Consider the following 27,888-nt stretch of genomic DNA (forward strand, 5'->3'; position numbering starts at 1 on the left):
TTCACACATTTAAGAAAGAGTCTAACTTTTACAACATTTTTTTCAAAACCAAAAATATGTACAGGTCTTTTCTCTACACCTTTTCTGGCTGTTTTCTGTTGTTTTTTTTTTGTTGTTCTGGTTGTGAGCTTATGTGTATTATGTTAACACGTTAATCAAAAGTATTTTGGACCGTGTATAAAAAAAAAAAAACCCAAAATTCTTCTGCATGCAAGTGCTGTTAATTTTAGGGGCCTGATCGTAGTCCATTCAATGAAGAGAGACATCTGCTGAATTCAGTGGGTATGAGGTCCTGCCCTGCCCTGTGATTATGCACTTGGGTCTGCATCTGCATGGATCCTGCTGCAGGGAGGAGGTCTACATTTAGACATTCACACAAGAAAATTTAGTGTTTTGAAAGATGCAGAATGCAGCTGTTTCCCATCATTATGTTTCACATTTACTTAAGTCAGCAGTTACTCTTTTCCAAGCAGCGCCTCTCAACAATAAACAAGGCAAATGCTTCCAATAGAACCTCTTGATGACTTCTATTTAATTTAAATATATATATTGCAGCAGCAAATACAGCAATAACGTGGAATATAAAACCCACGAACACATACTCTAAAAATGATATGTAGGTGTAGGAGGGAGAGAAAAAGCAGATGCGTTTCTTCTGATTACTTATGCTGTATTTAGGGTGGTTATTGTAAGTTGGAGGAGCATGCACTATATATTCTTATGTGTAATAAATAGAGTTCTCACTTTACAGGCACACTGGAACTCCATCCTAATTAGAATTGGAGTGAATGAATCAATAATTAGTTGATACTTACTTATACCAAACCCAGAGGCATGCTAAGTGCATTATAGATACCAAGTAAATTTCAAGATCACGGTCTTTATTTTCAAATCAGTAGGCAATTCAGGGAGATGAGTGTTTAGAGCAGGAGACTGTGAGTGGTTCCTTGGCCAGGGAGACCTACTGAAGCACAAATCTCAGTACCGGATGGCACCAGGTGGCTAACCAGCACAGTGGCGGCCTTTTCTGAGGAATCTTTCCCTTAGAGCTGTTCCATACTGGGGAGCGGGTGGGTGAGAAAGAGAGTGAGAGATAGTGTGCAGGGATTTTTATGGACCTCGATAAGAAGGCTCAACACCAGATGGTGTAATAAAGTAGGCATTTTAGTAAGATATAAGAAAAAGAGGAATATTACTTTCATGTGGCATCAGATGGACCTCGGATGGATTTTCCTCCTTCCCATGCTGTAGTGCCTTTTATTTGGTGTAGCAAACAGAATCGCGCCACTTCTCCTGATGAGTTGTGAGGTTATCTCTGTCATAACACCCACCAGGATACACTATAGGCCAGCACAGGGTGCTCCAGCAGGTTCCCATGCAGTGGCTACTCCTGCTAACGTACGGGCTTCCCAAGCCCTAAGTACAAGGCCTAACAGTGTAGGCATGGCCTGGTCAAGATCATCAACTCCTCAAATACAGTGTCTTCCACAAGGCTTCCAATACAGAATTGAGTTACAAATTAATCCAATCTGAATCCTGTAATAAACCTAGATTTGATTCCATATTAGCTGTAATCAGTATTAAGAAAGAAAATGGGAGTTTTATTTCCCCTGCCCCCTCTTTTTTTTTGAGAAGAGATATGTAATCTCAGGAATCCTAGGGAGGTCTGTAACATTGTGTGAGTTGGATTCAGTGGTGAAATAATAATAATTCTACTTAGACCTTCCAACAAAGACGTCCCATGATACTGAGGATACAATATCTGGGCTACTGGGTGGAGCCTACTAGAGGTCCCTTTCAATGTGGAAAATGCCATCTCTTGATTTCTATGGGACATCTGTGTGCCTTGTGGATGGATGGACTATGCCATTTCTGTCTTGGGATGCTGCGATGCAGCACAAGGAGTGTTGACATATGACACTAGTAAGTGCCAGAAGTAACCGGGCAAAGGAGAGTTCCTTGCCCTCCAAGGCTGCACAAGCTGCTGCTTCTTCAGAGCTCAGGTGGTGGACTCTGAGGCCAGTGGTACAGCATGTCCTCCCTGCTGTGGCCTGGCACCCAGGTGTGCTGTGAGCAGGGAAGGGCTCAGATAGCATAGAGCTCAACTAGTGGAGCAGCATTTCTCTTCCTGCCTCACATAAGATTAGGTTGGCAGCAGAAGTGGGGATGGGGAGTTTTCCTCCTTGCAGGTTTCCCCCTTGTTCTGCAGCCCCTGATCCTCTCTAGAGCAGGCTGTGTAGGAGTAAGCAATGCTGACAATAAGAGTCAGGTGGGTTTGGAAAAGTTCCCCCCTCCTCTCCCTCCACCCTTGCCTGACTAGGCTAGTCACAGCCTTCTGTTGCTCCAGCTCTGCTTCTTCAGATTCCTCTGAGGGGAATATTAGCATCCTTTAATAACTCTGTCAGACTTATCGAGGGATTTGTTTTATTAATTCCAAGACTGGGTACAGTAAATAGATTATAGCTTGGGCCACTTCATAGGCTTAACGAGCCCTTTCTGTGCTTACTTATCACTTTTTTTTCCAAATCTCCTTGTGTTAACTCCTTTTTCTGCTCTTTGTGTTACTATTTATTGAATATCCTCAGTGCTGTATATGTCACAGGGAATATGCCCAAAGTTCATTCCTGTCCATCATTTTTTGGATGATAAGAGAGGAATGGAGGCAGCACAATTTGCAATGGATTTGGGGGTAGTAAATGCCTTTGGTAGCTGTCATGGTGATGGTCTGAGAACAAGACAAAGCTGAACATAGTCAGCATGGGTGCAGGTTCTTGCTCAATGGGAGGAGAGGTGCACTCTTTCTGTGGCATATGGTGGGTAATGCCTTGGTTTCCAGTCTCTGCGTCATCTTGCAGGTGATGCAGACACGGGTGAAACACCATGGGCCTGATTTCTGTACTTGAAGCACATAGCAGAGTGCCTGCAATGAAACTAGGTTTAGCTTCTTGGGTCGCATGGCTAGTTCACTTTAGTGTAAGCCACATGACTGCTCAAAAACAGGTTAATTTTTGTGGTGGTCAGCGTGGGAAGGTCTACTGTTGTGCATCATCATCAGCAAGCTCTCTGTTGTCTTTGTGGCCTGATAACCTTCTAGCATTATTGCTTTTGCTGGATCTGAGAGATCTGAGAAATAACAATGTTGGTGAGTCCAGGGAAGGCATTCCTGGTGGGGAGAGTATTTCATTTAGGGAGATCCATCCAGTTGCCATCCCTTCCTGATGCCCAAATCAATTAAAATAGGAAGGCTGTTGGAGAGAAACTGGCTCCTCTATCCCTAAGACCTGTTGTGTGAGTCACCTCCAACTTACAAGAACATCTCTCACTATGATATGATGCAGCCACTGAAGTGTCACATTGGTTGATTTAGTCCTTGTTAAAGTCAAGAGAAAATTTGGCTTGTAATGGGAACTGTTTAACTACAAATGTAGTTAGAACATGAGGAAGCAGCTGTCAATGGAAATGTAACTCTCTTGTTTTTGAAAGGCTTTGTAAAGCATGAGGCACTCTCACCTTGAAGGGAAATCTGAATGAGGACAGGAGTTTCCAGCCGTAAGTGTTTGCATGGAGGCATGTACAGAGAAACCTAGGTAATGTTACGAAAGTGAAAAAACAGGCAGAAGTATAAGAAATGTATGCTTTTAGGTCATAGGTTTTTGTTTCATCCAAGTTGAGAGGGGAAGAGAAATCATCTTCCTCTTTTTACCAGTGAAGATGACCTATGAAAATGCAAACCAAACTTTCTATGTAATCCTGCCACTACTCCTAATATATGAATGGTTTATAAATAGTAGTCCCAAACATTGTAGCTAAAGGCAGGAAAGTCATTTAGTTCCCTTTTCTCCTGTGAGTGGCCACTCAGGTGGAAAAAGCCTTGGCACTCTGGTACATAACATGCTGAACCATATGGTAGCTTTTGCTGTTTGTATGGAACATTGAATGACAAATCGTAGTGTTTGTGGAGAGGACTGTGTACTGAACGTGTGTAACTTGGGGACACACTATCAGTGTCCATGTTTTTCCATGAGATGGTTTGTCCTCTGGTATCTGTTCCTCCTTCACAGGAGCTATAGCTTGTCCTTGGCCCAGGTGTTGCAAGTGAATTCTAGGGCAGATGGGTGTGTGATCCCGCTAAACAGAAAGAGAAGTGGTGGTCTGAATCTGCACCGGGCCCTGGTGAGGAACAAGAATCTCCAGAGAGGTAGAGTGCTCTTAGGCTGGTTTGTTCAAACACAGTCTGTATTTCTTATTCATAAACTTGTTAGCCTGTGTTTCTGACAAGAATAATAGCTTTGTTCTCATTGGATTTTTGGCCATATTGAGTAGTAATGTATGCTCCTAAGGGAGGGACAGGCTTCTGATGGGTTTAGACCTGTGCTAAAATATAGTAGTTACACAAACGGCCTGGTACAACTAACCCGAGGATAAAATTCAAAACTGGTACTGCTGTAGATAACTTGGATATCTTTGCACTGTAGGCACAGAATGGCTGCCATATGCAGAGGGTCTCGATGGACCAGCGCTCTTCAGTTTAGAAAAGAAGTGGCTAAAGCAGGAGGTGAGGCAGATAGTGATAATCAAGAGTGCTGTGGTGATGCTGAATAGAGAATGTTTATTCATAATCTCGTATAAAGCAACAGATAGGGGATGCCCAACGCAATATATTCAGCTGCGGGTTTTTAACGAGCAAATGAAAATATTGTTTCACACCGCATCAATGCTAGTTCCAGAGGAGACCAGGCAAATTAAAAGAGGGAAAAGTCCATCAAGGCTGTTGAACTTTTTGATCATGATGCAACCTCTACCAGTCTCTCATTGCTAGAAGCTGTTAATAAGGGTACTGGGAATTTCCTTAGTTCCTTTGACTCTTCACTGAGTACCTGCGCTTGGCTGCTGTCAGAGGCTCAGCCTTGGTGTCTGTCCTGCTCCATTACTGAAGTTCTTAGCTTGTGATGCCTGGCAGCTGTTATTGTCAGGATTGCGTGGGGAGAGTGCGTTTTGAATTAGAATAATAAAAACGCAGAAAATGAGATTGGAGAAGATCTCAAGGGCCAGCTAGTCTTTCCAAGACAAGATCAGGTGTATCTGAAAAATTAATGAGAAATATTTGTCTAGTCTTTTCTTAATAGTTCCCAATGCTGGTGGCTAACTCCCAGTAGCCAAACTGTTCCAGACCCTTACCTACCCTGTTGCTAACAATTTTTTCTAACGTTAAACTAAAACTTTGCGTTCTGCATCATATGTTTCTTCTCATCCTATCTATGGTGAATATGTAGGACACTTTTGTATTTTTCTGCTTTCACCTGCCCTTCAGAAGTTACACAGTTATGTATCTTTGTGTGCTCCATGAGACTGTGAACACAACTGGCGGAATGGAGATGTATGGGGGTACTGTGCAAAATAGCAGGGAGCGAACCCTCCATTTCCTCCAGCACCCAAGCACCAAGGATGAAATAGAAAGAAACTTCATCCTGGAGTGCTCAGGCAATGTATCTAGGCAGTTTAAATGAAGATCAACAGATTGTTTGGAGGACACTGAGTAATTAAATCCTGGTTGGATTTTTGCTAGTAGTAGGCTACAGAACTGTTGACTTTTTCCTCAGCTATATAGCCAGGGCCCCTAGGAATGTACGAGCATATTTATTGGGATGTGTGGGAGAGGATGGTACTTTCACTGAAAGCCGTGCAAGAAGTTTTATCTAAGAATAGTAATGATACAGAGTTAATTAGAGGAATTATTATGAATTCATTTCTCTAAGTTTTTTTTTTTGTTGTTGTTAACCAAAGAGTCTGTTTCTTTAAAGGGTCTGTTTTCTTTAGTAGATGTGGGATCCACTCAAACTTCATATGCTTTAGAGGGTGACATACTTAGGCACGTGTCAGTCAACCTCACATTTGACCCTGTGGAGAGGGCAGACTGCCCACGACATTAATGCACACAGTATGGAGAAGAGTATTGGAGGCATCAAATCACTGTTAATCATTCAGATAAGATTTGAAATCAAAACTCTTCACCTCATTTAAATCAGAAGTGCTTTAAAATCACATGGCGCTTTTAGTAGAATCAGCCAAGTTTCATTCTGCCTCTTTAAGTAGTTCTTGTTGTTCTAACTCTGACATGCTAAACTGCTGTATGGCTTTCCTATAAGCTGTTAAACATCTGTCTCTTTCACTTCAGAGCTGGCTGCATTTCAGTACTGGATGAATGATTCCTATATTCACAGCTAATAAGTGCTTTGGGATCCCAAGTATTAGCTGTGCAAAGGCACAGTACCACAAATGTCTGCAATTCTATGCAACGTATCAAGTGAGTACTATTCCCGAGAGATTGAAGCCTAAGAGATCCCGTAGGACAAAGGACACAGAGAAATGTAATTGATTGTAATGAACTTGTTTGTGTATGTGTCACCACTTGTCTCTACTGAATAAAATCAGAAGTGTTCAACACTCCATTAACACAAATTACAGGGTCCTATTCTTCTGGAGTGAGACAATAAGGCCTACACCTGCTAGTGCTATGAAGTTCTTCGTGATCCCAGTGTGCAGCTCAGTGACAGACATCATAGACTCGAGTGGTCTTGGATTTGTTTCAGTATCCTAGTCATTTAGGAAATTAATCAGAATTGGTCAAATTTACTTCTGTGGCGATTCCATTGGAATCAGTGGAAAGATACCAGGGACGGAGCCTACTACCAGAGTAAGATGTTAAGTAAATATGAGGGATGAAATCATGACGCTGTCAAAGTGTCATGTCTTTTATGAATTTAATGGAGCCAAGATTTTAACCTCTTTAACCGTAAATACAACAATCTTCGAGGTGCCTGTCTCCTGTGTGAGCATGGGCACTACAGGGATGTTGTGCTAACGCTTGGAATTGATCTCATCGCAGAGCTGGTCTTTACCCAAGCAAATCTTTGTTTATACAATGTAAATGGTATTTCTTTTTATGTAGCTGTAACCCTCCCAGCTGGCTTTGAACCACTGTGTCCTGAAGAGAAGGACGAGGAGTCTGTACGGTTTTGCACCAACAACACTGGTCCCCCACAGCTTGGTGCAGCAGGTTAAGTAAGACTATATGTTTACCTTTACCTTAACAGAGCAGGAGACCACTTGCCAAATCAGCATCTGGAATTAACACTTTGTTTGATGAAGTATCAAATTAATGAAGACTTTTCTCATGGCAATTTGAGGGGTTTCCAGCTCAGCCAAATTGCAGCTCATCATCCTATTATTAAAATGTTGCATCAGAGCTCAGTTAAGAGGAAATCACCTGGTTCTGAGTCACCAGCATCTTTTACTACTACACCACAGGCGTCCAGGCTGGTTCATCACGTATCTTTTGAATCATTTCACAGGCTGCCATAAACACATCAATCTCTGAACTGTTTCATATATATCAGTAAGTCAAAGTAAATTACTGAGAGTTCCCAACCAGTTGTGCTCCTGCCAGTGAAATTTTACCTATATCCATTTTCTGTGTTTACAGCATGATAAGAGCCAAATCGGCTTTAGAAAAGCCTTTTTAGGTGTTGGTAACTGAATGAGCTGCAGAGTATAGTCATTTTCCTGTCTAAAGGCAGGATCTCCTCTTATTTGGGAGTGGGTCTCCTATGACGAAAAGATGCCTTTAAGTGTTATAACTTTTGCCCTCCTTCTCTCCCTAGTTTCTGCCTGCTCCCCAGTCTGCTCCACACACTGGCATTCAGAGAGAGGGTAACCAGAGAGCCCTGGAGGGGGATGCCGAAGAGCTTGAGGGACTTGTAGTACAAGACAGTGCTGTTCTCTTCTAGCTGCTTATTTCCACTTAACCTAGGATGCTTCTACCTGACAGCTGGTTTGTGATGTGTGAATTCAGTCAGTGGCTCTCAGTTTAGCTGGCAGGACAGGTAGGGGAAGACAAGATTGAATGGACCATGGGGATGGGAATGAAAGGAGGTCTCTTCAGGTCAAGGTGATGTTTACTGGTAGGGCAGTCTGTGCTGTCCTTGTCTTCCAGATGGAGACAGAAGTGCACTCTCATGATACCTTCCCTTATTGCTAAACTTCTTATTAAAAATGTTAGAATTAAAAATACCTCAGATGTTTCCTCTACAAGCATGGGAATGATCTGAGCTATAATAATGTTTGCTTTGTTCCTCCTGCTCCCCTTCATCCTCTGCTTCTCCTTCCACCCCACCCAGATGGCTGGGTCTGCACCAGACAAAGGCAGCAGCCCTGCTGATCCCTCTTTCAACCCAGCTATTAGCATCAAAGAACAAAAGCAAACAGCACCGGCTTGCTGCTCAGCCCTTTACAAAGGCTCAATAAATAGACTCTTGTGTATAGGATAAAGCAAACTCTGCCTTTTCTTTGGTTAGGAGGCAGACCTTTCTGTGTTTGAAGTACTCTGAGCTGGAGAAAGTGGAGAAACCTCCATCTGCATGGCAGTAAGTCCAGTGGTCACTGGGCTTTTTGTTAGCCATGGGTTCTGCATGCTCCCTGTTTAACTGGGGAACGCTGTACCTGTGGCAGGTAGGAGGTCCCTATGGGGGGAGGAAGGTAGGGCTGATGGAAGAGGAGGAAAGTGGGAACATGTTTTAAACAGTCCTTTTAAAAAACAAGCCAGGAAAACATGAAGAGAATTTGAGAGAACGTCTCAGATGACAAGGGCTGAAGGATAGTGAACTCTGCTCCCTGAACCTGGTCATTCTGCCTGGTTGCCATCTCTGTCTTTTACCTTTCTTGAGGCATTAGATTTCTTCTAATTGTGGAGCCACAAGCCATAAGGTATTGCATCAGAGGTTTCTTATTAAGGTTCCCTTTTGTCAATATATGCAACAACAGTTTTAGTTGTACAGAATCACAGAATAGTCAGGGTTGGAAGGGAACTCTGGAGATCATCTAGTCCAACCCCCCTGACAGAGCAGGGTCACCTACAACAGGTTGCACAGGACAGCGTCCAGGTGGGTTTTGAATGTCTCCAGAGTGGGAGACTCCACAACCTCTCTGGGCAGCCTGTTCCAGTGCTCCACTACCCTCAAAGTGAAGAAGTTCCTCCTCATGTTAAGATGGAACTTCCTCTGTTCAAGCTTGTGCCCATTACCCCTTGTCCTATCACTGGGCACCACTGAAAAAAGACTCCTCCCATCCCTCTGGCACCTTCCCTTTAAGTATTTGAAAGCATTAATAAGATCCCCCCTCATTCTTCTTTTCGCTAGACTAAAGAGACCCAAGTTCCTCAGCCTTTCCTCATATGAAAGATGTTCTAATCCCCTAATCATCTTCGTAGCCCTTTGCTGGACCCTCTCCAGCAGATCCCTGTCTTTCTTGAACTGGGGAGCCCAGAACTGGACGCAGTACTCCAGATGCGGCCTCACCAGGGCAGAGTAGAGGGGGAGGATGACCTCCCTCGACATGCTGTACACCACAGTGGTATTTATTGTAGGGTCTTTTTGTGACAACTGACTGCCTATATGTCATTTTTGTCTTCACAAAGAAAGCAGTGCTTTCTCATGTGTGTTTTAAAATAAAAAACAAGTACTTTCACCTTTTGAAAATCAGCATTTGCCAGCAGATACCACATGGGGGGGTGTCTGCAATACAAGAAACTCCCTTTGTATTTAGTACTGGAAGTACCACCAATGACCCGTGCTTCCACAAAGGTAGATACAAAAGTGTTGCAGAGGTGCAAACAGTGACTTTTTGTGTATACAGTATATGCACAACTAGTGTATACAGAAGTTGTGTTGGGTGGAGACTTTCCAAAAAAGATACAGCAAAAAGAAAGCTAAGGGTAAAACCAGTCAGGACTGGGGATACCTCCCCTTAGGGACAATGGAAAAAAAAAAAAAAGAGTAAATGGAAATCCCCTTGCCGTCTGCCCCCTGTTACTTTCCATTGAGAAACTACATTTTAGAGATGCCTGAGTAGCTCTTAACACTTCATTGTTCTCCTTTTTTTAACAGCTTCATGACCTGTTTAATTCACGCACAGTTAAATAAGTATTATCTCAAGCAGTGTATCAGTTACAGCCCACTGCCTCTTATTTGCTTAATGTGTTTATCCCTTGCTCACCCTTGGTTAGCTTTTTCCTTTGCCCTTTCTATATGCTGATCCTTTTTATTCCCTAAACAGCCCACAGATTTCCTCCTGTAGCACAGACACCCTGGTGAGGCTGCCTGCTGTCCCCGGGCCCCTGAGGTAGCCTGGGCTGCAGCCGTGCCAGCTCCTTTGTCAGGTGTGCGGGGAGGCTGAGAGGACAGCATGGATCTAGAGCTTTGTACCTGCTTAGAGTAGGCTTTGGGGCAGCTGCTGGATTATCAGAAAAATTTGCAGTACCTTATGAACCTTCCTTCCTCCTCTTCCGAAATGTGTGATCATCTTCTCTGACTGCCACTGATTTTCCCAAGCAATGCCTCAACGCAAGTCCTAGCTGTGGACTTGTAAATTCTTTGGCATTGTGCTTACATTCTGCCGTAGTATTTAAGGCTCTGCTCCTTCCTTCTGCCCCTGCTCTCACCTCCTTTTGCCTTCCATCTTCAGTGTGTGCATTGCTGCCTGACGCTTGTTTTCTTTTCCTACCTAAAAATAATTACTTTCAGGCAAACTTTCATTGTTCTTCCAGGCTGGCATGCCAAGACACCAGTTCTTAGTTACATTATGTGTTAAAAGAGGAAAGGCAACAAATAACACTCATCAGATCTGATGTATATGTTTAGTGGAAGCTAAGGAAATTAAATGAGTCGATGCAACAGTCCCTCCCTTCTTTGTGCATTGTTTTATTTGGGTTATTACCTCCTTAGGGAAGGATGGCTTGATATATGTGTGATGTACCACAGGGACTTTTCCTGAAATGATCCTGGAGCCATTACAAAGTGATAAACAAACAAGCAACAGAAACTGATAAACAAAAAGCAGCAGAAAGTGTTAAACAAAAAGCAACATGCACAGGACTCACCACTGAAATGCAAGTGTCTTGGGAATACAACTGGCACCGGTTTCATGGCAACACAGCTGGTTTGGACAGGAAGTGGAAATACTGATGAAAATTGGAGGGGATATTTGGGGAAGAATACATTCTTAGACCTTGGTGTGTAGCCAAAGCACCCAGCATGTCATGCTCCTAGACTTGTGGCAGAAGTGGTCTGGGACCTGTAGTAGTCCAAATCGTTAATGTATTGCTTTGAAGTCTTATTTGAAAGATGATACCTGCACCAGCACAACTCCTGGACAAGGTACAGGCCTCCAGGGAAGAACGCTACCTATGGATCTGGCCCCACTGTTTCCTCAAGCAAGTTCATATTTTTTTTTTTTTTCTTTGGAGGGCTGCCTTGGAAGGAAAACATTAATCTAGTCTAATCCCATGAGATTTCAGGGGTTCCTCCCTCATGGTGTTATGATAAGTGTAGCTATTCAGACCAAGACTAAACTCGGGATACTAAAAAAGTTATGAGAGGTATTTTTTTTTAAAGTACACTCTCTGGGGTTGGTGCGCTCTGCCCAAAACAGACTCTACATTCAAAGATACGCCTTTTCTGTGATCGATACTATCATGTAGTATTCCTCCTCAATTTTTAAAGGACTAATTTATTCTGGGATTTATGTGATTGATTCTGAAAAGTGCTCTTATGTCACAAAGAGAAAAAATACTGAATGCCATTTGGTCTGAATCCAGCATCCACAACATGTGGGACGTGCAAGTCTCTGGCACTTCGTCTTTCCCACCCCTGCTGCTGTCTGCAATGAAGGATGTTATTTTGGGAATGATGGGCAGGAGGAATGAAAAGGGATGGGCTCTCTTCTAGACTTTGGGACTATGTTGAGTGTCTTGCACCTGGTCATAAATTCACATGGCCCCTCGTAAAAGGGGAGCAGGTTATTTTCTTTTTTTCTGAAAACTTGCTTGAATTTATGTGCAATACAAACCTATTGTAGGCAGGTTGTCTTTTGTTTCTTTCTTTTGCATTTGTGTGTGAAAAACAGTAGAATATTTTAACTGATATTCTTACAGGAACTGATGTGGCTTGGTTCTATCTGATTCCAGGAACTCTCTCTCCGGACAGATATGATGGTGGATTCACTTTTACATGCACAGCGGAGAGGGATGCAGTATCTCCTCCCTTGCATGGCTGGATGCTTGGCTGCAGATGGGTGGCCTTCAAACAAACCTAATTACTTCTGGTTTTGCATGAAATTGATTTCCATGCAAGGATGCTAAGTTGCTGTGTGCATCTCTAATGGCTTTTCTCTCTTCTCTCTCTCTCTTTTCCTTTTCTCCCTTCTGCTTGCCATGAAAACACCTCAACAGATGTCAATCATATTCCAGGTAAGTGTTGCTTTTGCTGAGCTGAAAGGCTGCTCTTTAAGGAGTGGTGATGGGCAGTTACCAGCAGCAGAAATCTCATCCTGCTTCCTGAGACCGTACAGAACAGATCTTCATACTGGACATCACAGGGTCTGGATTGCAAAGTCTTTGCTTAAAGAAGGGCTTCATAGTAGCAAAGGTCACAAACTTCCCTCTTCAGAGATTTCATTGCGTTGGTCAGTTAAAGGGATGTTTTCTGAATGAAAATGACGTTAAAAATTGTTGCTTATATTGTTAATTACCTGGCATTGAACATTGCATTATATACAGTTTATTTCTGATACATCTGTGTGTAGTCTGGCATACAAGTCTAGTTCAGTCATTTTCCTTCTCCTACTGCAGTCTACTCCATTTGGTATTCCCACTGATAACGTGTTGAGTTTCATCTCCACTGACAAAGGGTGGTTTTTTTGTTGTTTTATTTTAGATTTTAAAAACCAGTATAATTCTGGATAAATGTGAATGTGTAGTCTTATTTAGGTATCAAAACTTTAATTCCCGACAGGGCACAAACGGTTCATTTAAAAGGAAAAGAAGAAAAGTGTGTTTTATGTCCTTGTTCATTTGCAGAGTTCTTCCACAAGGAAGTGTTTTACCACAGAGAACTCCAAACCTCCCTCCCCAGATTGCTTTCTCATTGTTGAAAGGATCCGAGTTCCCCAACTTCGGCTACAAGGGTTAATCAAACTACACCACCTTATGCTGCAGTCCACATCCTGTTGCCACTGAAGCTTAAGAAACTAATTTTTACCTCACGCTCAGGCAGCTCCACCTGGTTTATCATTATGTGAAAAGGAAATACGAGCCCAGGGAAGCAGCTGGCATTGCCTTGGCTGGAGCAGGATGATGGGAGAGTTGAGGCTCTTTTCCTTCTCAGCTTTTTGCATAACTTTTGCTAAACCCAACCTGGACCTGGAATGAGTTCTCCATTCAATTTGCTTCTTTTCTACACTTGGATAATCAGATTTTGTGAAACATTTCAGAGACCCAGTGAGGGCCAGCCACTTGGGTAATTTCCCTGCATATTTAGCCTCTTGGCTTCTCTTGTCAGCCCCCTTTTTGTTCTGCTGAGGTCCTTTGCATTCTACGCGCATCTCAGCTGGCCACAATGGGGATGGAAGTGGCCAAATGGCAAATGTTGCCTGGCATGCCTTGGAAAGAAAGGCTTTGTCAACAGTAACATTGAATCTTTTTGGTGACTCACGGGACTGAATATGTACCTTCTCTGCCCCAGTCTGAGGTGTCCAGGAACTCGTGTCTCCTCTCATCTTGGCAGGATATGACAGGGCATGCACCAAGGGCTCGGGGTCACAAGTCTCTCCACCACATTCTGAAGCTGTTGGTGTCTGTGGCAGAGGAGGATGGTTGAATTGGAAAGGCACGGTTTTTCTATGCTCTACCAGTAGGACTCATGATATTATGCCACAAACGAGTGTTGCTGCGAAGAACATCAGGGCTATCTCCCAGGTGTGCGCAGTGTGCACATCATGACAGCATCACTAGTAGGGGCCCAAGCAGAGGTGGCACAACCAGGGCAGGACCATGCTGCTGTTACTGTGGGCACCCTGGAGCAGTCCATCCTTCTGCTCTCTGAATGGGCTCTTCTGCCCCACTGCCCTCTTTTTCTCATAATTTATATGCTTGGATGTGCATTTTTTATTCTCCCCATCACTCATACACATGTGTTCTTTTTCTCAGGACTGCTGTGTGCTTTCTCACGTGGATTTCTAGTCACATGTGAATGCTCTTTTCAATGTGCTCTTGCACTCATCTGTATGTTTTCAGTCTGATAATTACCCACACCTCATTATTGGGCTCTGCAACTGTTTGATTCTAGCCAGTCTAATCCCTCTGCTCAGCTGCATTTGCTGGCATTGCTGCGTGACTGGGCAGCAATGTGGACCACCGGGAAGGTTTGGGTGTGCACTTCCCCTCTGCCTGGCTGTGCAGAGGCTTTCTTCCTATTTGGCCATCCAGCTATCTTTATTGTGAGGACAGAGCCCCAGGCACCTGTCAAAATGGTTACTTTAACCATCCACTGTTTGCAAGACAAATTAGGGATTTTATAAGCTAATGGTAACCGTTTACCCACAGGCAGCAGAATGGCTGTAAAGAACCCATTGATTAACTGAGTATTTTTTATTGTTGAATAGACTGGTTAGAACTAATTCCCCAGTAAGAGAAGATACGTAGTATGAGCTTTCCCTGGCTGTGAGGTCTCTGCTTCTGAAGAAGAGGTACTCTGGCAACAGGGGCTAGTGTGCTACACTCCTTTCAAGAGCCAACTGAAGATCCCATCTGGCTTATTTCACAAATGCAAGGAGTTTGTCAGAAGTTAGCCCAGCTGCCCTGCAGATATTATGTCCCCAGTCACGAAATAACACCACCACATTGTAAGCACCAAAGTCAAGTATTTAGAACAGGGCCCTGGAGTTGGGAATGTTGCTGTGTGTACTCAGCTGGGTCACTGACTCGCTGCGTCACGTAGAGGAGAAAAAACTTCTCTTTTTAGTACTTCAGTTTTCCTTTTGGGGTTATAGCCACAGCCTCACCTCACCTTCACAACATGCTTAGAGATCTTGGGCTGAACATTATGGAGGTTAAGGGCCTTATTACAGAGGTTAAGTGCCTTGGCTGGGGAGTGGTGTGCAGCATAGACCAGAATGGATGCCTCAGTCACCTCTGCACAGTATTTGCCCCTTTCTTTGCTCTACTCTTTGCCAATGGTCTAGCTTCTGAAAGACAAAATGTTGGCAAAAGACCAATAGATCAAGAAGCAAGTGATATGCTTCTGTTTCACTTAGGGTTTGTTTTTGGTTTTTGGTTTTTTTTTTTTTTTTTTTTTTTTTAGTGGAAGAATATATGCAGGAGAAAGAACTAAATATGGGTCGTTGATATTATGGTGACTGGTACTGATACCTGGGGGGTATCAAAGTTTAAATAGTACTTTCATGTCACGCTTATCCCTTTTGTGGGAAAGATCTTCAGATATTCATGGGGAGGAGGCTAAGAGATGAAGTTCTGGGCATTTTGCTGTCATGATTTTACTGCTGACTAGAGTTTGCATGTAACTGAATGGACACAACCCAGTAGAAATGACCTAGTTAGCTGGGGCCCTGAGGAAAAATTAGTCCTTGTTTGCCTGAACAACTCCTTCATAAGGATACAGAGATCCTTGAAGGCACAAGCATACAAGCACTTTTTTGATCTAGGTCTTCAGTCTTTCAAACTCCATCTTTTAATGCTTCTTTCCTTTCTTCATCTCAAGGCTGCTGTTTTAGTATGTCTCCCTAACTCCATGTCATAGGGTCATTTAAGCAGTCCCTGTATGATGGCTTCTGCTCCCTTGAAAGTGAACTCTGCTTTTGGGCATGAAAATGTTTGAATTGTGTTTCAGCCCATCTGAAGTTTCCTGTTCGCAGAAGGTCAGAGTAAGAATCCACCCATGACATTTCTTCGGTGCCACTCACATGAGTGTTTGAAAGTGATTTGTTCAGGCTTATGTCCTTCTTCATTGGTGCCACAGTTGTTTTCATTCTTGCGTGCCCTTTGCACAGGCACTTTCCCCAGATTGGATTCTCTTGCATTGAGACCTGAATGTTTTTCAGCTCCATGACACCCATTTGCAACATTGTGGCAGTAGCGGTCACTGGGGTCAGAGCAAGAATTCTTCTAGCCCAGAAGCCTCTTTTTATGCAAGTAGATGCTTTGGAAGAAGTTGAAGAAACTATGTTACCATTGGTCTTGTCCTGATATACTTTTGTGGTTTCTGGTAGTCACCGTTCGAAGGACTTCCTGACCTGATACTGCATCCAGATCATGGTGTTGTACAGTCATGGATGGACATATTTTCTCTGGATGTGTCCAGTCTTTGTTTTTCTTAATCCACTTGTATTTTTTAACTCCACAGTATCTTGTGAAAACAAGTCCCATTGTTTAATCATTCAGATGTGGAAAGTACTTACTTTGACTTGTTTTTTCACCTGTTACTTGAGAATTTAATTCAGTGACTCTTACTCCTTGTGTTCTGACAAATAGGGAAAAAAATTTTCCCTGTTCACCTGCTTTCTATTATTGGGGATTTTATCCCTATTGCATATATTGTCACAGATGTCTTTTACAAGCTGAAGAATTCTATTCCATGCCTAACAGTTCTTCTTTTCCCAACTTGTGCACCTATGTGATCAGGTGCTCTGATTTGCAGTGATACTCATCTTCTTATGGGTCAGCCATAAAATGCATTCACCCTCAGGTCTTGCTACCTGCACACATTCTTTTGTGCGTGTGGCCATCTTTGCGAACACTCGCGTGTTTATTTTCATGCTTTCAAACATCACCATATTTGTAGCCCTCCTTATGTGAACACTTCTAGGAATATGCTATGTGCGATGTCAGAATACTGTTTCTGCTGTGGGGGAAAGGAGATAGTATGGTTTGATCACTATTTCTGCCCATAGATTTTGGGGTAAATAACATTCTGTATGGCTTCTACCTTATGCTCTTATTCCTTTGATCACTCAGAGTACATGCCACTCACCCTGACTCACTGCCCCCAATAATGACAAAACCTATCCCAGAATTACATAGCAGAGGAAGCAGAAGGGATGGAGAAGAGGAACTAGCACAGCTGTTGTGTGTAATTGGATTGGAAGTGGGCCTCCGGCTACAATAACAAAACTGCACTCCCGGCTGGCCTCACTGCTGGGGCCTGCGAGAAGCCCCTTGGCTGTTGTGTGTATCATGGTTGAATCAAACAAAAATGACTGTTCCCCAGCCTGTGCTACTGCTTTGCCCAGTTAGAAAAAATGGGCACCATGTATGCCAGCAGCCAAGAAATCAGGTCATCCTTTTGGCAAAGCTGACCTGTCTAGCAGGTAAAAGGTCTGAACTAGGTCTCAGAATGATTTTTCCTCTTCATCCATTCTTTACATCTCTCAAGACAAAGGTTTTGCTTCTTCCTCTGAATCCTATCCTTTGGCCCTGCTGGAATGCCCTCTTTTTAGTATGTGGGGACTCTCAGGGAGTCTTTCTTAGTCTTTGGGTTTTAGGAAACCTATAAGAAGGACCACATGGGAGACGGGACTTGTCAGCTGTCCTCCCTAACTAGAAAAGGAAACTGCTGATGGAGCTGGGGTAGGAGACTCAAAAGAGAAAAAAGCCTTATTTCTTAAGGAGGTACTAGTTTCAGGAAAGGAGGTGTAAACATAGAATCGTAGAAACGTTTGGGTTGGAAGGGACCTTTAAAGGTCATCTAGTTCAACCTCCCTTGCAACGAGCAGGGACATCTGCAAGTAGATCAGGTTGCTCAGAGCCCCATCCAACCTGATGTTGAATGTTTTCAGGGATGGCGCATCTACCACCTCTCTGGGCAACCTGTGCCGGTGTTTCACCACCCTCATTGTAAAAAATGTCTTCCTTATATCTAGTCTAAATCCACCTTCTTAGGTTAAAGCCATTACCCCTTGTTCTATTGCAACAAGCCCTGCTAAAAAGTTTGTCCCTGTCTTTCTTATTAGCCCCCATTAGGTACTGGAAGGCTGCTATAAGGTCTCCCTGGAGCCTTTTCTTCTCCAGGCTGAACAACCCCAACTCTCTCAGCCTTTACTCATAGGAGAGGTGCTCCATCCCTCTGATCATGTTTGTGGCCCTTCTCTGGATCCGCTCCAACAGGTCCATGTCTTTCCTGTGCTGAGGACTCCAGAGCTGGATGCAGTACTTCAGGTGGGGTCTCACCAGAGCAGAGCAGAGGGGCAGAATCACCTGCCTTGACCTGCTAGCCACACTTCTTTTGATGCAGCCCAGGATACAGTCGGCTTTCTGGCCTGCGGGTGCACATTGTTGGCTCATGTCCAGGTTTTCATCCAGCAGTACCCCCAAGTCCTTCTCCTCAGGGCTGCTCTCAATCCCTTCATCCCCCAATCTATATTGGTACCAGGGGTTGCCCCAACCCACGTGCAGGACCCTGTACGTGGCCTTGTTGAACGTCATGAGGTTCACACTGGCCCACTCCTCAAGCTTGTCCAGGTCCCTCTGGATGGCATCTCATCCCTCAGGCGTGTCAACTGCACCACTTAGCTGGGTGTCATCTGCAAACTTGCTGAGGGTGAAACAGCAGACTCCATCACTTATCAGAATGCTCTTCTCTATAGTAGTTGTCTTTTTATTTTTGGAAGAATCCCTGGTTTGCATTATTTCTCTCTTCAACTCCGCTGTAAAGGATTTGCATGCATATCCTGGACCAGGGCGCACAATGCCCTGCCTCAGACAAACATTGCAGCTGGCTCTGCTATTGTTTGAATGGGTCATGGAGACTGATACCCAGGAAAGGATGCTCTGTGGGCAAGCCTGCCCCTGGGGAGAGCGAGGCTGCTGCTGCTGCTGCCTGGCAGTCCCTCTTCCCATTCACGAAGAGGTTTTGGGCTAATCATCTGGCAGCATCATTACAAGGGAAATACTGAGGCAGCCCGCCTTAACAGAGCAATTCAGCAGTGCACGCACACCCACGCACACGTGCACACCCCCAGAGCATTGGGCCAGTAATACAGGACAAGCTATAATTAACTAGATGAAGGAGTCCATCTTCCTTTGTTGCTGCAATCAGTTGTCACACTCAGCTGTGTTTTGTGCTCTCACCACTTTCTTAGGTTTTGTGGCTTTATTTTTCCATTTTGAGTGCTAAGTAGCCAAATGTGGTGCTGGGGGGAGGGGAAGTGGGAGCAAGTTCAAACTGCCCCCAAGATTTCCTTCATTTTCTCCTCCACCTTGAAAATTGCCTTGAGTAAATCCTTATAGATGAGGACTGCTGTTTAACTACATCGCTCTTTCATATCATTGTACTCTGAAGCTACTTTTTAAAATGTCCTTCTGGCTTCATAAGAATCCAGTGTTGGCCCTTGATACTTTGTATAATTAGAGCTACTTAATTTTACTATTTTGATATAGAAAGCAGATGGTTTACAATTTTTAAAAAAATTGAAATGTTACTTTGAGATCAAGGGGGATTAATATTAACCTTTAAGAATAGTATACTGATTTGGTTGTAGGTTAAAGAAATATCAAAATAACTCACAGACCTAAATAGGAAGAGTCAGTTGGGACAGGCATAAATCATGGCCAAAGAGCCGAGTTTATATGTCCATCTGCTCTCAGCAATGGACATACTATTTTGATAACAAACCAATGTTCTGAAGAAGCAGGCCACGTTCTCTTCACATTACTGCTGAAAGTCTGAAGAAGCTGGGGTGCCAGAGGCTGAACACAAGCAGATGCTTATCATTATCTAAGAAACCTGTTGAGAGCCGTCTTCCAAAGCCACGCACCTGTCCTTACTCTCACTCATGTGTGAAGTTAAGGAACAGTAGGTCACCAGATTCCTGACTTTGACATTTTTTGCAGGCAGATAAGCTATTTATTCTGAGGTTTTCCTAAACCTTTTCCAGAGCATTTGCTATGCGCCATTTTTGTTCAGCAACAGTTGTGCCCAGCCAGTAGCTTATTGTAAGAATGACTAGATTGGTTTAGAAAAAGCACACAACCCCTTGACCATTGCAGCTCATGCAGGTTTGTGTCAAGCTTTTCCCAGTTCTACGCTAGCCGAGTTTGCAGTTCTGAGATTTTAATCAGGGTTTCTTGTTGAACAAATTTAAGATTAAAAGGAAAGCACATTTCACCTGTATTTAGGTGGAAACTCAGATTTTCTTACAGGGTTCCCCTGGAATGGGATGGCTATTGGCACGAGCAATGGTAGTATGTGTGAATAATGTGCTTTGGGGCCTGGTGAGTTCATTTAACATCCTAAGCCTGCTGAAAGCTTTGCTGGCCTTTATGGTTGATGCCCAAATAGCATGGTGATAGGTGTCCCCCCTGTTCTGGCACAATCTGGTTTAGTTTGCAGGTCTGAACAATTCTCACACCTCTTGCGTTGGTTTGTTGGGTGCCCTGTTAGATTACTGTAGTCCAATAGCAAGTGCTACACCATGTCACCTTCAGATGACTTTGACTTTTATGATTTGAAAATTGTTTTAGTGTCTTGTCATATCTTGAAACTGATGTAAAGGTGTGACAATGATGTCAGTTCACGTTTTCCATGTTGATTTTACTGTGACTAATTTGGGGCCTTTGTTACACATGCTGCAAATGTCACAGATTTTAGCTCTCAATGGTTGAAAGTCTTTGTTGTTAATGATGTTATGTTGGAGATAAATACACTCATTTTCACTCCTACTTTAAATTGCAAGGGAGGGAAATTTTCAGATGAGAAAAGCTGATATGTTTTTTCATTATTTATATTATTATTCTATCTAACAATGAATCTGGAATTCTGTTAGTGTTCTTAGTGTTCTCTTTGTTAAAATAAGGTTCTGTGTCAATGGACAACTTAAGAGATAATAAGAGCTTTTTGCTGTATCTCCAAGTCCACCTTCCTTTTTCTTCCTGTTTTAAAAAGGAAAAAGTAACATTTGCGGGTGGTAGGGAGGTATTATTATTTTTCATTAATCTCCCTACTTGTATTGTCTAGTTGGGACTAGACGATCAAGAGGTACATACAATACTGCAACTGCTGTTTTATTTCACATTTGTCAAAAATAAAGAGTCAGAAGGCAGAGTTGCGGGCATTTGAACCAAGGCCAAACCGGGGGCCAGAATAGTGGGTACATTTGGGGGTGTGCTCACTCCTGGACTGCGGCAAAGGGCTCTGGGCTGCACCTGGCTGATGCCTCAAACCAGGACAGCCTGACAGATAGCACACACAGCATTGGCCTTCGGGGGTAAGGACAAAAGGGGTGTTGACATTACTGACATTTTGAGATTTTTGTAGGTCCTCTGTGGCTTGTGGAGAGAGAAGGGGTCTTCTTACGGTGTGATTCAGGGTGTTTAATGCAGGCTTTTGCTTTGAACTTTCTCTGGAGGTTCCTCTTTGTCAGTATCCCGTCTCCCCAAGCGGATGAGGCCCCTGCCATCCCCAGCAGCTGCACCTGTTGGTGCTGTGCCTCTTAGCCATGGCTTTCCTTCCCTGCGGTGTACAAGGGCTGAGGGCTTGGGACCCCTATCTCTGCTCTGGGTCTGATGTCCCCTCCCTATTTGGCCAACTTCAGCTGCACGTCATACTGCCATATTCTTGTCTTTTCTCCTTCTTCGCCATTGCTACAGGGTCTCGGTGCTTTGTAGGTCCTAACAATTATACTTTTGTCTTCTCGTCTTTTACAGTGCCTTTTACAGTGACTTTCAAGTGCCCATTTGGACAGACCTAAGATTTGCCTATCAAGAATGATGGGGTCAGTGGCCATAAACAGGGACACAAATTCAACCCACTCTTCTAGCAGAGCAAAATGATTCAGTGAAATTATATTTTGTAATTTAGACAAGAAATATGTCCTACAGTATCAAATCTGCTATGTTTATTTATAGCTAAAAACCTAAAAAAATCTAAACCTATGTTGTGTTTCTGATTATTTTTCTAAATCCACAATAATCTTCAAGAACATTAAGATATTTGCATTCCTTAGACTTTACAGTTATTAATCCCCTTATCTGGCTTGGAGTTCTCTGTGGGTGAACATATTCTTGGGATGATCTGGATTTTAGATTTCTTCAGCAGACACAAAGGAAAAATATAAAAGAGAGAAATAAACAAATTCAAACTCAGCATGCTGCTTGTTGAAAATTCTCATTCTAATAAATTCATTTGACCTCTCAGTCTCCGTGAAATTAAAAAAGTCACAGCCCTGTTTGGTTAATAAACTGAGTTAAGATAGGGTGTGTGTGGGGGTGTGTGTGTATGTATATCAAGATCCCTGCCATACTTAGTGCTGTGAGGGGTAGGAGATGTGGAGAAGGAAACAAGCTAAGGGAAGAAGGTCAGGGATCCAGGTAGAAAAGGGGTCACTCATGGCTTGAGTGGGTAGGACTTGATTTTTGTATATGTTAGTTCTGTGGAATCATGTGTCACCAAATTAACTAATGGGTCAGTTGATGCTTAATGGATTGGGCATGAATATATATACAGTAGTATCTAAATGATATTTGTATGAATACAGTTGTACAGTAAACATATTTGAAAATTGGGGCTAGAAATGGATTTTAGTTGAAATAAAAAAGGTTTATGCCAGAAAGAGTTATTGGACAGAGACTGGAGCAGCCCAAGTGACGACCACAGGCCCATCTATGGAGCTGACAGTGACTGACGCTTCTGTGGGGAGCTATGCTGCTTTCTGGCTTTACCTTGAATTATGAAACCAAAGGGTAGCTTTATCTATAGAGCTAAAATTATGAAATTATGAATTATGAAACTAAAGAGTAGCTTCAGCTGTAGAGCCATGAAGTAACATGCTGCCCTCTGTAGTTGAATCTTCCCAGGAAGGAAATGGAGTAGTATTAAAAATAGATTACAGGTAATTTTTTTAGTCCTTGCCACGTCTGGTGTACTGGTATCTAATTAGTAAGTGTGAGCAGTGTTGATCGACTCCTAAAAATACATTCTGAAGCCACCATGTTCGAGAATGAGGGTAGCTTTGTGTGTGCGTGTGTGTGTATGCGTTTAGCCCAGATGTTTCCTCTGAAGCAGATGTGGTGGGATCATGGCCTCCCTTTCACTGACCACTGCAGCCTTGAATTTTAAATCTTTAGCTGAGGAGAAGTTATTTCTATAGCTCTCCGGAGGAGCAAATGCTCCCTGCAAAGCCCTATTGCAGACCTTGGCTTCCCTGGCCCATTTAGCCACACCGGTGTGCAGTTCTTCTGGAGTCGCTCCCTAAGGGATATGGTGAACCTCAAACACAGTTCTGCAACTACCGGCAGGTTTTTTTCTACCCGTGACAGACGCTTTCCTGCTCAGTGTGGAAAGCAGCCACCTGCATGTGTGTGCCCCCTGTGTTCTACAGCCATACTTGGTCTAGTTCAAGTATGCGAGCTCCAATCCTGAGAGGCATTGGACTGCGACCAGAGTGCATGGATATTGCTGCTTCTTTTTCTGTTTTGTTCTTTTTTTTCTTACTTCCTCTTTCTCTCTCTCTCTCTCAAAGGCCTCTCACACCTGATGATGGGTGAACAAGGTAAGTCCTTTGACTTTCTCTTTGTTTCAGTCACTGATCGTGAAAGAGTTTTGTCCCTGCTGCTTTTCTGAGCTGAGCTTTGCATGACAAAAGCAACGAAGCCCTACTGGGTGCCAGTCAATCCATTTGCATTTTTGCCTCTGTGTCCCATGAGCTGTGGCTACTTGTCAGCCTGGGACTGGGTGCCCAAGAGGGAGCATGAAAAGATTCCACGGACAGTAAAGAGGTATGCTTCCCCCTTCCGTGCAGCCCACCAACTATTTTATCTTGCAGTTTCTTTCTTGTTGTGCCAGCTGTAATGACTCCTACTTCTGCCTGGTAAATGTAGACCTCACTGTTGGTCTTTACTTTTAAGAGTGCAATTATTACAAAAAATATGTTAATAGCCCTCATGGCATGATCCTAACTCATTATGAATCCTGAGGAAAATTGCATATAATGGCCTGTAAGTCCTGTGTCTGCAATTTAAAATATTCAAATATGCACAGAGCAAAATGGTTTAGAAAAAGAACAGGGCTAACCCCAGGTTAGGCTACAAATGGGATCTAGACCTGTATCAGAGTTCACATTTTAATATCTCAGCCTGGATTGTGTTACAGATCTATTGGCTGTGACATGATGAGATCATTAGTCCCGTTTTGCACTGTGGACATGTGAAGCAAGAAGCTGGTGAGGAGAGGCAAAGTGGGGAGAGGGCTGATTCTGTTTTCCTCTAACAGTGTTAGTGTCTTTCTGACGTGCGTACACAGGGGTTAGCAGCAGCGGTCATGTATTCCAGTCTTGCGAATGCAAGAGTGAAATGGTTGAAGACTTAATGCAAGGTATGTGCACCTGGTGCACTAGGAAGACCAGACCAACTGTTTGTGGGGAGAAAATGTGAGTTTTGATTCTAAAGCCTGGTGAGGCTTTCCTAGACTAGGTGCACACAATAGTGGTTTTACCATTAAGTGAACACGTATCTGAGGTTAGACAGTCCAGAGTGAAGCCTATGAAGGCTCAAGAGTAATTAGGTACTTGAATAAAAGAGACATAGTTTCTATATATCTCAGTAAAACGTAGAGAGGCTTAGGACGTAATCAGTTTTGATTCTGTAGTTCAAGGCCGATGTCTGCTCTGAGGTCGTGAAAGCTTAGGAAACAATCCGAGGTGAAGTTGGGGCTCACTCTTCAGTTTCTGTACTGCTTAGCATCCCTTTGTGGCAGGAAAGCAGGGCTCTTTATGAGCGTGTGTCAAGACCATGGTGTTTGGCATGTGGAGCATCTGGCTAAGCTCTGGGAAGCGCTGTGCTGCTTCTGTAACCCCACTTACTGTTCCCCGGGCTGATGGCTCGAAGGTCATGCTTGGTGAAGGAGTGTCCAGCAGATAGGTCCCTGCAGTATGTCCTAGTCGTTCAGGATGCAGCTGAGTATGGCAAGCCCTTGGCAGCGGAAGGATGATGGCATGTGGGGAATGATCAGGACAGTGAACTTTCATGGCCACTTTTAATCTCAATAATACTGAATATATCTTTGTAGTAGTCTGTGATTTAGCACTGGATTATATAAGCAGATGCACTTGGCCATTTAACTTACAAGTTGCAACCCAGCTGGCTCATGAAGACTTGCATGACCTATTCAGGCCTGTATGACTGTCATCAGCCCTTTCTTGGCTGGCAAAAAAATGTGAAAACTATTGGCATCTCGCAACTTTAGCCACCCTTATCTATCCATGACGCATCAGGGAACAGTGGCTTCTCTTTTCTTGCCAACCAACTCACAAATACTCCCTTTTGATAAATATTTACTCTCCATAAAAATATGATGGATATAAAATATGTAAATGTATATGTGTGAGTAAATATGCAATGTCAACATTATATACAAATACATTAGCTCTAGTAGGTGAAATGTGTTTAGCAAATATATTACCATGAGATTTATTTCTTTGCTGTCCTACTCTGTTGTTTCCCTTGCTGTTTTGAATTTGATGTGGAATGAGGCATATCACTGGCGTGCTATTGCATGAGGGTTTGCATTTCTCAGTAGAAAATCAAATTAAAGCCAAAAGCCTTAACCAGGCAGTTGCTGGTTGTACTGTCAGTTCTTTAAGCCTTCCTTTGTGCTTTAGTTGTGGTGTGTCTCTTGCTTTTCCCTTGACATTGTGTTTTGTTGGGTTTGGCTGCTGCATAAATACGCTCATTTTCTTTTTTTTCTAAGTGTGGCCAGTGACATCATTTTCTGGTTTTTATGCTTCCTCCTTCTCTTCTCTTTTGCCTCCTCCATGATGGACACCTCTCTTGTTTCTCCTCTTAAATGGATGCACACCTTCCTGTCTGTAGGTAGAAGTAAAGGTAGAGATTGCATTCTTTCTAAGACTTCATTGCTTGTAAAATGTTTGTTTGTTAATGGAAAAAATGTATTTTTATGAATGTGGTTCATACTGGAACTTAATGCCTTTACTTTTAAAAGTCTCTTAACAATCTTTTGTTTTGTATTGAATTATGGAAGAAATATTTATTAGGATGAATGCTTTGAGGCCTTCTTAACAGATGTTATTTTCTCCCCGTTCACGCTAAGTATGGTCTGCGCAGTGTCAGGCTGTCTATAGCTGGCGACACTGGGCTGCAAAGGGACCATCAGTTCAACTGAAGACAGAGCCAGCTGCCAGTGAGCTGGTACTGCCGACTCTCTTGCACTGGAGTGACGCCACTGCTGGGAATTTTGGCACTGGAGTTGGTGGAAGTAGGACCTGGGCTTGTCCAGTACACTTCAACGGCGGTGGTCTTTTGAGCTATCATTTCTTTTCCCAGCTCTGCTTCCCATCCTCTCTGTTACGGAAGAGGTGTTTTTCAAATAGAAATTGAATTGCAAAAAGCTGCAGAGGAAACAGAAGCGATCAGCACCGCTAAACAGAGAGGTCCATTTCCTCTGCAGCTCAGTACAGCACAGGGCATGGAAGGCTGCTCTGGGGCTCCAGCTTGCTCTTCAGCAATTCACACCTATCTTTAGCATGCAGAGGGCAGTCATCCATCCCTAATCAAAACTGTCAAAAAGGCAAAATGCTGCAAACCTGCTGTGGGTCTCCAGTTGGACTGGAGGGAAAGGTGAAGATTAATTGATAAATTATAACCACTGCTCAAGGAAAATCCATTTCATTGTCCTATTTGCCAATGAGATAGAGAGATTAACAGGTTTTATTATGCTGAGGCTTACTCCTTTTCAACAAATACACTGCTGAAGAATCTGATCTATTGATCAGCATGATTTGAACACGTTGGAGGATGTTGGGTGTGTCCATGCCAATAAGACAGTGGGGGATGAAATGATTAATTGCACTACTATAAATTTGGGCGGATAGGAGAGCTCAGAGGATTTGTTCATAATAAGTTTCCTCTGAGGCACAAGCAGCCTCTGCCCAGTGATCACTCCTCCTGTAATACCTGAATTCTGGGGAGCAAAATGGCATATTAAACATTTTCTCTTTGTGTGATTCCGCTTTCTGATGCCCTGCCTTCTTATAACAAGTTGTTATTCTTGGATTCTCTGTGATGGGGTGCATCATGTAATCAGTATTATTTGTTCTGGTTTAAGGTTGAAAAAATATTCCAATAGTTAATTCCATAGCTTTTCTATTTTATTCAAAGTTGGGCAATGAACGATAATACATAAACTGTACTCAGAGCTATCTTCTTAGCAAGAGGTGAACATTAGAACATAATAATCGCATATATACACTGTAAAAGTGTGAGAACCTAAAGTTCTAAGCACACCCTACAAAATGTTACTGTGTCTCAACACAGCTGCCAATAATTGAGTTGGCTGATGTATGGTTTAGTGTGATTTAAGGATCAGTGTAGATCAGGGCGAGTCTTGTATGGTGTGATGTTAGCTCATGTAGCTCCCTTCTTTTCTCCGGTGGCATTTGTGCTGCAGGCCAGTCTGTGCAGAACTAAACTAGATGTCTTTTCTGAAGCAAAACTCCCAGTTGAACCTGTAGGAATAAGCATTATAATATATAGTCCGCAATTAATTCATATGCACTGAAACTTAATTTATTGTGTCATTGACTGAAAATATTGTTTCACTTCCCAGCTATGTGTATTTTTTAGCTCTAGTTATAGCAAGTGACTTCATCAGAGAACCATCACTCTGTATGAAAAATGGTATTACCTTCAGAGGGCTCAAGCAGTGTAATTTTGAACCCACACATGGCCTTCAGCTCACAGAGGTGGTGGCACCAGATGCCTTAGTGATTGTACGTGGAAGGTTCTTATTTTTTGACATTCTTGTAGTTTTTAGTAAAAACTGGCAGCCACTCTGTCTCATGCCATGTATGTAGTCAAACGATATGATGTATTTGATTTCATAAAACCTCTTCACACCGTATGGCAGTCTGTGACCTTGCATTCATCATTTGAAACAAGTCTTTCATTAGTTGCTTCCACTGTAGTAAATAGGTTTCTTCTGTATCCATCCTTTTTAAAAAGTTCAGGAGATATTTTATTTTTTATAAGTTCAT

The 27,888-nt window shown here is 43.0% G+C and overlaps 1 protein-coding gene across 1 annotated transcript in view; it reads left to right on the forward strand.

The window, feature by feature from the left end:
• Positions 1–27,888, forward strand: part of NRXN3 (neurexin 3) — a gene marked incomplete at both ends in the record, with an annotated part of 989,746 nt that overhangs the window by 21,568 nt on the left and 940,290 nt on the right. The window contains one exon of the mRNA XM_082484857.1: positions 23,362–23,391. Coding sequence (XP_082340983.1) covers positions 23,362–23,391 — 30 coding nt within the window. The remainder of the gene's footprint in view (positions 1–23,361; positions 23,392–27,888) is intronic.

This window comes from Vanellus vanellus (assembly GCF_965231255.1).
Source record: "Vanellus vanellus genome assembly, chromosome: 6".
NCBI classification, from domain to species: Eukaryota; Metazoa; Chordata; class Aves; order Charadriiformes; family Charadriidae; genus Vanellus; species Vanellus vanellus.